This window comes from Oryctolagus cuniculus, chromosome 3 (assembly GCF_051225735.1).
Source record: "Oryctolagus cuniculus isolate XC-2025 breed Fujian yellow rabbit chromosome 3, ASM5122573v1, whole genome shotgun sequence".
In the NCBI taxonomy this organism is placed as follows: domain Eukaryota; kingdom Metazoa; phylum Chordata; class Mammalia; order Lagomorpha; family Leporidae; genus Oryctolagus; species Oryctolagus cuniculus.
In genome coordinates this window covers 107,444,042-107,457,298 of record NC_142869.1, presented here as the reverse complement: position 1 = coordinate 107,457,298, position 13,257 = coordinate 107,444,042, and the positions used below count along the sequence as shown (strand labels likewise).

The following is a 13,257-nucleotide window of genomic DNA, read 5'->3' as shown; positions in this document are numbered from 1 at the left end:
CTTGAGAAAAACAGAAAAACAATAACGGGTATGGTAAGCAGACTCCCGATGTTACTGGAAGGTCCCCATAGTTGGAATTGAATCAATAGACTTTGGTGTGAAATTTTTAAAAATTGTGGTAAAATAAACAACATAAATGTTATCTCACCAATATTTAAGAGTAAAAAATCAAATCATGCTGTTGGGTAAAGCTCACCACCACTGGCAAATATTCTTCTTATAACTCAGAATGAACAATGGATTTCAGTTCCCAGTAGGTTTCTTCCCAAAGAGCAGAAGGTCCATGTGACCATTTCCTTCACAAGATAGCCCCGTTATCCTTTCCAGGAAGACTGCCTGACAGCCCAAGCTTCTCGGGATGCCTTCGATGGAAACCCCAAATGCCCCTCAGTAGGCCTTCTGACTGTGGGTGCAAGTCCAGTTCATGCATTAGCCAAAGCTTTACATGTCTAATAGGCTCTCAGGAAACTTAATCATAATCACCAGTATGAAAAGGTCTCACATTACCTGCAATTTACTCAGCTTCTCTGGTAGACTCGTCTCACTTTGGCATTCATAAGACAAATCAAGAGAGAGGAAATCAATCGAGTCCTAGAAATAAACAGGCCATTAGAACATAAGCATTTTCAAGACAAAGAGTTGTTCAAGGAGTTCTTTTTTGTTTTCCTTCTTACTACTAAAATGAATAGTACAACATTGGATACTCCAAGGGAGAAAGAAGTGGGAGAAAGGATGGGGATGGAGTGAGAACATGTGTGTGTTTGGGTGTGCGTGGAGGTGGGAGAGGTTTGCCTGTGTGTGTGGGGAAGACACCATCTATGTTTACACTGTCTATATGATCAGCCCAGGAACTGGCAAACAGAAGCACTCAGTTGAGTGTGTATGATGAAAGGGACGAGTGAATGAGTGAGGATGCAGAAATGGTGGTAACCACTAATGTAGCGGAGCACCAGGGGAGAGTGTTGGAGGTGAGAACTGCCCTGTGTAGCATCACTCTCCTGATCCTCACACTTCACCAGGATGGAGGCAGTAGAGCCCTCAGCCATCATGAGCTCCATAGTGATCTCTGCAGGCCCTACTGACATTTCGGTTTCTGTTTTAATTTTAGGCCATATTTGAAGCCCACTCAGTTAGCCCTGGCCTGGCCCATTCTACTAGCCAAGAGCACAGCCGTCATGGTCCCGGTCCTTGACAAGTGCATCCACCCTCTTATTAAGGATTACTCCTCTGCCCTATCACTGGCCTGCATATGCTCAAAGAACACCAGATCCACAGTCAAAACACGTGGAGGACTGAAGACAATGGCATCTGATGAGAATCAGGTGCACTGTGCTTTACAATTGATTACCCACATACTCCCTACTGCTTTCCCAATCATTCAAACTTCCCCCTAAGGCACCTCTGTGATCTTGCTTGTGTGTGTCAGTTCTGTACAACACACAATAATTGAATTCCAATTTCTGAAAGTCACATTAGGTGGGCAGTTTCAATTAAAGATAAAGGCGATCTCAAGAAGTATACAAATCAATAGGGAGGTGTAGTTAACATGAAGAAAAGGCAGAAAGTCAGAAGTTAGAAAAAAATCCCACACCAGTGGTTCTCAAAGTTTAGTGGGAATTAGATTCACCTGGGAACTTGGAAACCCACAGAGGCCCAGGTTCGTCCCATCATGGTCAGCAGTCATCTCTGTATCCTTTACTAGCTCTCAAGATTATTCTGAAACACACTAAAGCTTGGTAACTGCTGGTATGACAAATGGCTAAAGTTTCCAAGTATGGAAACGGGAATCTCAATTTGAGATAGCAATTAATATTAAGCAAGGCCTCCTAAAGAAAGGCATGTTCACATGGTCATTAACAATGGATGGGATTTTTCCAGAAGATTTGTGGAAGGACAGAGGTCAGAAAACACATCAATAGGGCAGGCGCTGTGGTGTACGGGTAGGACCGCCGCCTGCAGTGCCGGCATCCCATATGGGTGCCGGTTCAAGTCCTGGCTGCTCCACTTCCGATCCAGCTCTCTGCTATGGCCTGGGAAAGTCATAGAAGGTGGCCTAAGTCCTTGGGTCCCTACACCCTCATGGGAGTCCTGGAAGAAGCTTCTGTTTCCTGGCTTCGGATTGGCTTAGCTCCAGCTGTTGCGGCCATCTGGGGAATGAACCAGCAGATGGAAGACCTCTCTCTCTCTCTCTCTCTGCCTCTCCTCCTCTCTGTGTAACTATGACTTTCAAATAAATAAATAAATCTTAAAAAAAAAAAAAAAGGGGTCGGCACCGTGGCTCACTTGGTTAATCCTCCACCTGCAGCACTGGCATCCCATATGGGTGCTGGTTCTAGTCCCGGTTGCTCCTCTTCCAGTCCAGCTCTCTACTGTGGCCCAGGAGGGCAGTGGAGGATGGCCCAAGTGCTTGGATCCCTGCACCCACATGGGAGACCAGGGGGTAGCACCTGGCTCCTGGCTTTGAATCGGCACAGCACCAGCCGCAGCAGCCATTTGGGGAGTGAACCAATGAAAGGAAGACCTTTCTCTCTGTCTCTCTCTCTCACTGTCTATAACTCTGTCGAATAAAAAACAAAAGAAAAAGAAAAAAGAAAGAAAAGACATCAAGCAGAGAGTGCGGGAGAATAGGAAACAAACATACCACAGACACTAAGACAAAAAGTGCAGTACACAAACACACATACACACACACAGGAAGGCTCAAAGGGATTAGTACCTATTTAGGGGAGTATGACATAGAATACATACTGATTAAGATAGAAAATAGAGGCCAAACAAACACATGAAAAAATGCTTAGGATCACTAGCCATCAGGGAATACAAATCAAAGCCACAATGAGGTTTCACCTCACCCCAGTTAGAATGGCTTATTACAGAAATCAACAAACAACAAATGCTGGGGAAAAGGGTACCCTGATCCACTGTTGATGGGAATGTAAACCAGTAAAGCCATTATGGATGGCAGTATGGAGATGTCTTAGAAACCTGAATATAGACCAACATATGACCCTGCCATCCCACTCCTGGGAATTTATCCAAGGAAAATGAAATTAGTATATGAAATAGTTATCTGTACCCCCAGATTTATTGCAGCTCAATTCACAATAGCTGAGACATGGGATCAACCTAAATGCCCATCAACTGAAGACTGGATAAACAAATTTGGTATATGTACACTTTGGAATACTACACAGCGGTAGAAAAAAAATGAAGTCTGATAATTTGCAACAAAATGGATGAATCTGGAAAACAGCATACTTAGTGAAATAAGCCAGCCCAAAAGGCACAAATACCATATGTTCTCTCTGACCTGTGATGACTAATCGAGCACCTAAACGGCAATCTGTACAAGTGAAATTGACACATTGAGAAGCAATGACTTTGAATAGCCCTTGTCTGTACTGTTGAAGAACAATCTTTTTATTTATATGCTGTTTGCTGATCTCTTTACTTAACATAAAGTTAATCATATGTGTATAAAGTTAATTGAAAATAGATCTTAGTAAAAAATAATAATGGGAATAATAGAGGGAAGAGGAAGAGGGGTGGGAGTGTAGGTGGGTTGGTGGGCATGGTGGGGAGAATCACCATGTTCTTAAAGTTGTAATTATGAAGTGTATGAAGTTTGTAGCTTTAAAGCTATATACTTCTGCATACATTCCTATGGATTTAATTCTAAGAGTACAGTTTAAAAACTTGCTATGAGAAGCCAAATCCTCTTAAGCTGAGTGGTAAAAATAGCATTTTAAGTGTTAAAGTGATCAGTGATCATATGGATAGGATTAAGTGTTAAAATGATCAAATAAATAGGATTAAGTATTTGGTAATAATAATAGAATTAAAAGGAGTGAATGCTCCAACATGGGAAGCAGTCCACACAGCAGACTCATAGAATGACAATTTAGGTAGCACTCTGACCTCAGAATCACCCCTTAAGGCATTCTGGTCTGGCTGAAAAGCCCACAAGGGCATTTCAGGTATGGAAAGACAACACTGTCATGAAAAATGTCCCACATGAAGGACTTCTGTGGGTGAGACCCCAGTGGAAAGAAGGGGCCATCAAAGAAGGATGTACTTTTCTCTGAAAGGAGGTGAGAACTTCCATTTTGCTTATGGCCTTGTCTAAATACTGACAGAGTTTGTGGATTCAAAAGGCTTCCATAGCCTAGGCAGCTGATGTCAAGAGCCTGGGGTGATCATTGACATCATACATAAGAGTGTTAATTAAATTAACAACAGGAGTCACTGTGCACTAACTTCCCATGCAGGACTTCTGTCATCAGAAAGTTGTATTATGAGAGTTAACAATAAAACTTGTTCTCAAAGATTTATTTTATTTTAGTGTATTAAGTGGAAGATATTCTTACATCTCATACGTTTTAGTTATGCCTAAGTGTCCAACTCTATTGCTTTTTTTCTTAGGTGCTTCCTTAATTAAAGATAAAACTGTTCTCAAGGACCTACTTTCTTTTAATGTATTAAATGGAGGATATTCTTTTTTTTTTTTTTTGAAATTTTATTTGTTTACTTGAAAGTCAGAGCTACAGAGAGGCAGAGGCAGAGAGAGAGGTCTTCCATTCGCTGGTTCACTCCCCAGATAGCCGCCATGGCCGATTAGAAGTCAGGAGTCAGGAGCCAGGTTGAAGAGGAACAGCTAGGACTGGAACCAGTGTCCATATGGGATGCCGGCACTGCAGGCAGTAGCTTTACTTGCTACGCCACAGCACCGGCCCCAGTGGAGGATATTCTCATGTCTGATAAGTTATAGTTAAGTCTAAGTGCTTGCAAAACATGTGTCATTCTTGGGTGCTTCTTTAAAGTCAATTAAGTTTCTCAAAAAAAAGTGAAATTAATTTTGAGATGCAATGACTATGAACAGCCCTTGTCTCAACTGTTGAGGCATAGTTTGTGTGTGAGAATGTGAATTGTTGAACTCTTTACTTAGTATAGAGTTGGTTTTCTGTGTATAATATTAATTAAAATTAGTGGAGAATGGGACGGAGAATGGGAGAGGGAGGAGGAGGAGGGTTGGGTGTGTGGGTGGGGGTGGGTATGGTGGGAAGAAGAATCACTATATTCCTTTTTTTTTTTCTTGGACAGGCAGAGTTAAGTTGTACTTATGAAATGCATGAAGCTTGTATTCCTTAAATAAAAGAAAGCAGAGGCCAGACATGCACACACTGGAAAGTCCTGAGAGACTGGTATCCATTTAGGGAGTGTGGCCTGGAGCAGGGAATGCATCAGATCTGTGCTGTTAGATTACTCAGAAGCACTGCATGGCATGGGCAGGGCAGAGAGATCAGTTCAAAGGCTGCTGCAGGACAAGCATTTTTCTAATCAGTACTCAACTCTCCTGAGTATATATTTCATAGCTGTTACTACCAGATATAAAGTAATTTAGACAGCATCTGGACATGTAATTGGCCTGCGAGTTGTTTATGCCAGCCTTATCACATGTAAACTGGTGAATCTAAAGAGTGGACCCTGACACACGGGGTCCCTATGAAAGTACAGATAGTAGCAGGCAGGACTGCATCTCCAGCACCTTGTCAATTCCACAGAACTACAGATATCAGCACTTTTCTTGATGGTTTTGTACATTTCCTCACAGTCAAAATAGAAGCAAAACTGTTGATTTCTCAGGTTTTTCCATTACTTAAAACACTAATAGACCATAGTTCAAGAGGTATAGTTGGAAGCTGCACCATGGCTCACTAGGCTAATCCTCCGCCTTGCAGCGCCGGCACACAGGGTTCTAGTCCTGGTTGCCCCTCTTCCAGGCCAGCTTTCTGCTGTGGCCAGGGAGTGCAGTGGAGGATGGCCCAAGTACTTGGGCCCTGCACCCACATGGGAGACCAGGATAAGTGCCTGGCTCCTGCCATCAGATCAGTGCGGTGCGCCGGCCACAGCGCACCGGCTGCGGCGGCCATTGGAGAGTTAACCAACAGCAAAAGGAAGACCTTTCTCTCTGTCTCTCTCTCACTGTCCACTCTGCCTGTCAAAAAAAAAAAAAAAAAAAAAAAAAGGTATACTTGGGAGATGTAGAAACTAGGAGAGGTACTCTAGAGAGCACATTTGAAAAACTCTTCTACCATAATATCTGTTTTGCTGTAGACTGATCTCTCCTTTAGGAAACTATTTTGGACTCTTTCAATTAAAAAAAAAAAAAAAAAAAAAAGAACAAAGCAAGCAGAGGCATCTTGCATCTATGTATAGGCAAATTGACATGGAGCCAAACAAGAGCTGGAACTACAACAAAAGAGATTTTGTTTTTAAAGTAATCATGAATCTAGAGAATGTACACTACTCAGAAGAGGCATCTGCAAAACTGTCCAACCAAAAGTCAAAAATTTCCCTCTTCTTTTTTAACACTTAAAACCACAGCTTTCCCTGGCTGCGCTCTCTGTGGGCTCTTATCACCTTGGCAAGTGCAGACGTGGATGATTCTAGCAGCAGCTCCGAGATCTCTTCAGCCTGGAGGACCACGGAGACCTTTCCTCCTGAAACCAAGCAGATTAGTGAACAGCAAGTGAGCGAGGGCAGGGGACTGACTGCGGAAGCCACTGGGGCATGCATTTCCTTTCTATTTGGTGTTCACCAACTTTCCAAAGTATTTCTGAAGAAATCATCCACATGACTTTCCTCCAGATGAGCGATTTTAGAAAATAAACTGGCTTACAAAAATAATGCTCCTTTAGAGAATGCTTTTTATAAACAAGATTATAAAATGTAGAGTACTTGGAAAAGTCTGTTTAAATGAAACAATACCTTATCCTGCCACCAGCAAGACAAGAAGGGGCAAGGAAAGAACTCTTTTCTGAACTTATTTTTAGGGGCTGGCGCTGTGGTGTAGCTGGTAAAGCTGCCGCCTGCGGTGCCGGCATCCCATGTGGGTGACAGTTCGAGTCCCAGCTGCTCTACTTCCAGTCCAGCTCTCTGCTGTGGCCTGGGAAGGTAGTGGAGGATGGCCTGGATCCTTGGGCCCCTACACCTATGTGGGAGGCCCGGAGGAGGCTCCTGGCTCCTGGCTTCGCATCGGCTCAGATCCAGGCATTGCAGTCAATTGGGGGAGTGAACCAGCAGAGAGAGGATCGATCTCTTTCTCTCTCTAACTCTGCCTTTCAAGCAAATAAATAAATCTTAAAAAAAAAAAAAAAAACTTCGTTTTAAAGGCAGGATGCTCCCAGGAAACTGCTGTTACTTGGTTCTTATTTACTGTACAAAAATCAATAGAGTCCTACTGTTCATGGAGGAGGAAACAAATGAAATATAAACATGTGTAGCTCATACCCACTTGTTTTGCCATGATGTGACCTATCAATCATTCTCAAACTTTTATATTTCTCATAATCAGTGCCTATTTCCAGGCCTACCTCAGAGATTCAGTCAGGGGACTGAGGTAGGCCCAGGAATGTGCATTTTAATGTACTTCCTCGGTGATTCTGATGCACCCCACAATCACTGCTGGAGCTGGGGTTCCTCATTCAGTGTTGCTATTTAACATCAATCTTTACCCCACACTGGATTCTACATTGTCTGAGAACTAAAACATCAACATTTCTTTAGTTCCCTCAAGTATCAAGCTTGGGGCTGGGTCTACAGAAGGGCCTGTGATTTGGAAACACTAAGGAAAAACTGCACAAAGCTAGGTTCAAGACTGGAATTATAATGTGACTGAGCTCCTTCTCATCCAAATTCTCTACATCCCCAGTGGAACCATGTCAGCTTCAGCCCATTTCTCATCAAAATACATGCTCCTGACACTACAAAATGTACATTATCATCTATAGGCCAATCAACCTCTAGGCACAATGAACAGAAATCATTTCTATTTGACTTTTCAAGCTGTTTTTAGAGTGATACACCTAAAGTCTCAAAAAACTCTCATAACCTACAGAATAATCAAACTCTTCCATTATGGTCCCTTTCCTGTTCCCAATTCAAGCATAAACTATGTCTCTTAAAGTAATGCAAAATGCAGATCATTCAAAACTAGGTTCTCATTTAAAGATTGCATTCATATTTTCTTTGGGACTGAAAGTGGGTAATTTTTCTGATGTATGATAATTTATCTCAAAATGTTTGCCAAGTATGTTATAGATATATAGGTGTTAACATCTATAAAACTCAAAATTGAGTTTTATTAACTACCTCAAAATTGAGTTTTATCCTTGGTTAAGAATTGACTGCATGTGGAGGATGGCCCAGGTCCTTGGGCCCTGCACCCGCCTGGGAGACCAGGAGGAAGCGCCTGGCTCCTGGCTTCGGATTGGCGCAGCGTGCCAGCTGCAACGTGCAGGCCGTAGCAGCCACTTGGGGGGGTGAACCAACAGAAAAAGGAAGACCTTTCTATCTCTCTCTCTCTCTCTCCCTCTCTCTCTCTCTCTCCCCCTGTCTAACTCTGCCAGTTAAAAAAAAAAAAAAAAGAATTGACTGCATTTTGGTTGTGTAGAAAATCAATGCATATGGGGCCAATGCTGTGGTGCAGGGGGTTAATGCTCTGGCCTGGAGCACTGGCATCCCATGTGGGCACCGGTTCGAGTTCCAGCTACTCCACTTCTGATCCAGCTCTCTACTATGGCCTGGGAAAGCAGTGGAGGATGACTGAAGTCCTTGGGCTCCTGCACCTGCATGGGAAACCTGGAGGAAGCTCCTGGCTCTTGGCTTTGGATCAGCGCAGCTCCGGCTGTTGCGGCCAATTGGGGAGTGAACCAGCGGATGGAAGATCTCTCTCTCTGCCTCTCCTCTCTCTGTGTAACTCTTTCAATTAAATAAATAAATCTTAAAAGGGAGGAAGGAAGGAAGGAAGGAAGGAAGGAAGGAAGGAAGGAAGAGAGAGAAAGAAAGAGAAAATCAATGCACAGCACTGTGTTAAGTTGATATCCCTAGAAGGTATGACTAAACCTTTTAGACCTCACTAAAGGATAAACTCACATCTGTTTCCACCACAAAGTGGTCATTCTTCGAAAATCCACTGCGATTGTCAACAAGAAAGAGCCCCCTTCTCTTTTACCCTGAATGTGTCAATAAATTAATCTGGCCAAAAGTGGAGGAGGCATTTGGTGCAGGCTTCAGTTGCCAATTGGAATGCCCACATTCCATATCCCAGTGCCTGATTCAAGTCCTGCTTCCTCCACTTTGATCCAGCTTCCTGCTAATGAGCACCCTGCCAGGCAACAGAGGATGGCCTAATTACTTGGGTCCTAGCCACACACATGGGAGGCCTGGATTGAGTTCTGTACTCCTGGCTTCGGCCAGGCCCAGTCCTGGCTGTTGCAGATATTTGTGGAGTGAACCAGCAGTTCTCTGTTTCTCTTTTTCAAATAAAGTGAAAATAAACGAAAATTAAAAATCTGACCAATAGAGAACTGCCAGTATCAATTTTTCAAGCATTGCAGCCAGGAGCGGGGTGGGAACCATGGAGTATGTCGTGTGTTTGACTCTACTCTTCCCACCCACTCTCTATAAAGTATTGCTTTTCTTTTTCTCCAGGGGAAGCCCATCTAATATATCAATAGGAGGTATATAATAACACATGAAAATATTAGAACAGGGGTGCGGCGCTGTGGTGCAGCAGGTTAATCCTCCGCCTGCGGCATCAGCATCCCATATGGGCATCGGTTCTCGTCCTGGCTACTCCGCTTCCAATCCACCTCTCTGCTATGGCAAAGCCATGGAAGATGGCCCAAGTGCTTGGGCCCCTGCACCTGCATGGGAGACCAGGAAGAAGCTCCTGGCTTCAAATCGGTGCAGCTCCAGCAATTATGGTCATTTGGGGAGTGAACCAATGGAAGGAAGACCTCTCTCTGTCTCTCCCTCTCACTGTCTGTAACTCTACCTCTAAAATAAATAAAATCTTTAAAAAAAAAGAAAATATTAGAACAGAATACATTTGGACTTGTTAAAAATTATGGTGGGGGCTGGTGTTGTGACATATTTGGTAAAGCCATTGCCTCCAATGCCAGCATTACATATTGGTGCCGGTTCAAGTCCCGGGTGTTCCACTTCCCATCAAGCTCCCTGCTAATGGTCTGAGAAAAGCAGCAGCAGATAGCTAGAGTGATTGGGTCCCTGCCACCCATGCTGGAGACCCAGATGAAGCCCCTGGCTCCTGGCTTAGGCTTGGTTCAGCCAGTGCTGGCCATTACTCCTACTTGGGGAGTGAATCACTAGATGGAAGACCTTTCTCTTTCTCTCTCTCTCTCTCTTTGCCTCTACCTCTCTGTGTAACTCTGACTTTGAAATAAATTATAAAAAATTTAAAAATGTGGTAAATTGTTCATAATAAAATTTGCCATTTTAAACATTTTTAAGGGTAGAACTTCATGGCATTAACTACCTCTATACTGTTGTGCAATCATCACCATGGTCCATCTCCATAACTCTTCTCATCTTCCCAAACAGAAATTCTTCACTGATTAAGCAATAACTCATCATACACATCATTAATCTACTTTCTACCTCTGTGAATTTGACTATTTTAGGTAAAGTACTTTATTTGAGTGGAATCATACATTCTTTGTCTTTTTTTGGTCTGACATATTTCATTCAGTATAATGTCTTCAAGATTCATCTATGTTGTAAGCATGTGTCAGGATTTTCTTTCTTTTTAAGGCTGAAAAATATTTCATTGTGTGCATATATGTTTTCTTTATTCAGTCATCTAGTGATGATTATTAATTTTCTGAGGAACCATTACAGTGTTTTCCACAGTGGCTGTACTAGTTTATATTTCTGTCAGCAAAGCACAAGGGTTACAATTTCTCCACTTGTTCACCATTTCTCTCTCTCTCTATATATATATATATGTGTGTGTGTGTGTGTGCACTAACGTTTGATTATAGTAGTCATCTTTTTTTAAAATATTTATTTATTTATTTGAAAGAGTTACACAGAGGAGAGGCAGAGAGAGAGAGAGAGGTCATTCATCTGCTGGTTGGTTCACTCCCCAACTGATTGCAATGGTCGGAGCTGGGCAGATCGAAAGCCAGGAGCCAGGAGTCTCCTCTGGGTCTCCCACTGGGTGCAGGGGCCCAAGGACTTGGGCCATCTTCCACTGATTTCCCAGGCCATAGCAGAGAGCTGGACCGGAAGTGGAGCAGCCAGGACTTGAACCAACATCCATGTGGGATGTTGGCGGCACAAGTGGCGGCTCTACCCATTATAGCACAGTGCTGGCCCCTGTAGTAGCCATTTTAATGGGTGTGAAGTACAACCTCATTTTGCTTTTTATCTGCATTTCCCCAATGATTAATGATGTTTCATATTCTTATTGATCATCTCCATATCTTCTTTGTAAAAATATTTGTTGAAGTCTTTTGCCTATTTGTCTTTTTTTTTAAGATTTATTTATTTATTTGAAAGTCAGAGTTACACAGACAGAAGGAGAGGCAGAGAGGCAGAGAGGCAGAGAGAGAGAGAGAGAGGTCTTCCATCCGTTGGTTCACTCCCCATTTGGCTACAACGACCAGATCAACTGTCTGAAGCCAGGAGCCAAGAGCCCCTTCTGGGTCTCCCATGGGGGTGCAGGGGCTTCTACTGTTTTCCCAGGCCACAGCAGAGAGCTGGATTAGAAGTGGAGCAGCCAGGTGTTGAACCAGTGCCCACATGGGATGCCAGTACTGCATGCCGCAGCTTTACCCACTATCATCAGCCACATCATCAGCCCCTTGCCTATTTTTCAAAGGAGTCATTTGTTGTTAAGAGTTCTTTATAGGGGGTCAGCATTGTGGCATAACTGGTAAAGCCACTGCCTGCAACACTGGCATCCCATATGGGCACCAGTTTTTGTCCCATCTGCTCTACTTTCGATCCAACTCCCTGCTGATGACTTGAGGAAAAGCAGCAGAAGATGGCCCAAGTGCCTGGGCCCCTTCCACCTACACAGGAGACTTGGAAGAAGTCCCTGGCTCCTGGATTTGGCCTGGCCCAACCCTGGCCATTGTGGCCACTTGGGGAGAGAATTGGTGAAAAAAAGATATTTCTCTGTCTCTCTCTTATTCTGTGTATTTCTTTCAAATAAATAAACAAGTATATAAATGTTTTTTTACAAAGAGTTCTTTATATATTCTAGATGTTAACTCCTCCCCATCAAATATATGATTTTCAGTGGAGCCAAGATGGCAGAATAGTGAGGGCACGCACCGATAGTCCGGGAAAATTTAGTTTAATAAAAGGGGAGTTATGGTAGCCTCAGAAAAAAGAACCAGGAAAATATTGCAGGGGAAACTCTTCTGGATCGAGTGGGCCGTGAATCGGAGGACCTACTGGGAGAACAAGGTCGCCCACCGCACGGAAGCCAAGCCGCGGGACCGAGCCGCGGAAGAAGCCGCAGGGCCTGCGCGCCAGTGCTCGAAGGGGAGTGCATGCCACACAGACAACAGCGGGGAGACTTGGGACATTCAGAGCTCCGAGTCCACACATCGGCGCTGGAAGGGGAGGTGAGCTCAATAACCCGAGACATTGGTGGGGAAACGGGGGTCAGAATCTAGAGGGGGGCCGGAAAGTGCAGCAAACTCACTACCGGAAAGAAGGAAAAAAAAAGCTTCGGGGTTTCTCTTCCCCCTAACCTTGCAAAGGTTACAAGGCTGCAAGGCTTGAAGAATTCCCAAGAGACAAAGAGCAGGCCCCCTCTCTGGATTTACATACCAATGGGGGAGAGCTAAGGAACTGAGTCACTACAATTCAGTAGCCTAGGCAACCCAGTGGGAGTCCAGAGGAGCCTAACGGACTCTGGGACTCTGCGGGTAGAAGCCAAAGACTGGAAGCCGTGCGGTGTTACTTACCCCCTGAATAAATAAAATACATAAATAAATAAAAAGAGAGAGATTTACCACGCATAACCTGAGGGTGTCACCTTTGCACACCCTTAACCAGGAAGAACCAGGCAGAGCTCTCAGGCCGCACCCATCTCAAGCCTCCAAGGCTCCTCCATCAGCAGGCAGTCCACTTAACACGGACACAGTATAAAATAAAAAAAATAAAAAAAACGCACAGTGACGCAAGAAGAATTAACTATGCCGAGTAACAAACAGAAATCGAGGGAACAAGATCAACGATGACACTATGATGCCTCCAAATAAGCAAAACACCCCAAGCCAAGATTATGAAGATGATGAGATAGAAGAAATGCAAGATACAGATTTCAAAAAATTTATGATAAGAACATTTAGAAGTTTTCAAAAGCAAATCCTTGAACTACAGAAATCCTTATTGGACAGGATTGAAAATCTCTCCCGTGAAAATGAAATTTTAAGG

At 43.6% G+C, this 13,257-nt stretch overlaps 1 protein-coding gene across 1 annotated transcript in view; it reads right to left on the bottom strand.

Annotated features, from left to right (window-relative positions):
- Window positions 1-13,257, bottom strand: part of LPH (lactase phlorizin hydrolase) — a 73,813-nt gene that overhangs the window by 49,930 nt on the left and 10,626 nt on the right. Inside the window, 2 exon segments of the mRNA NM_001101689.1 lie at window positions 508-591; window positions 6,421-6,500. Coding sequence (NP_001095159.1) covers window positions 508-591; window positions 6,421-6,500 — 164 coding nt within the window.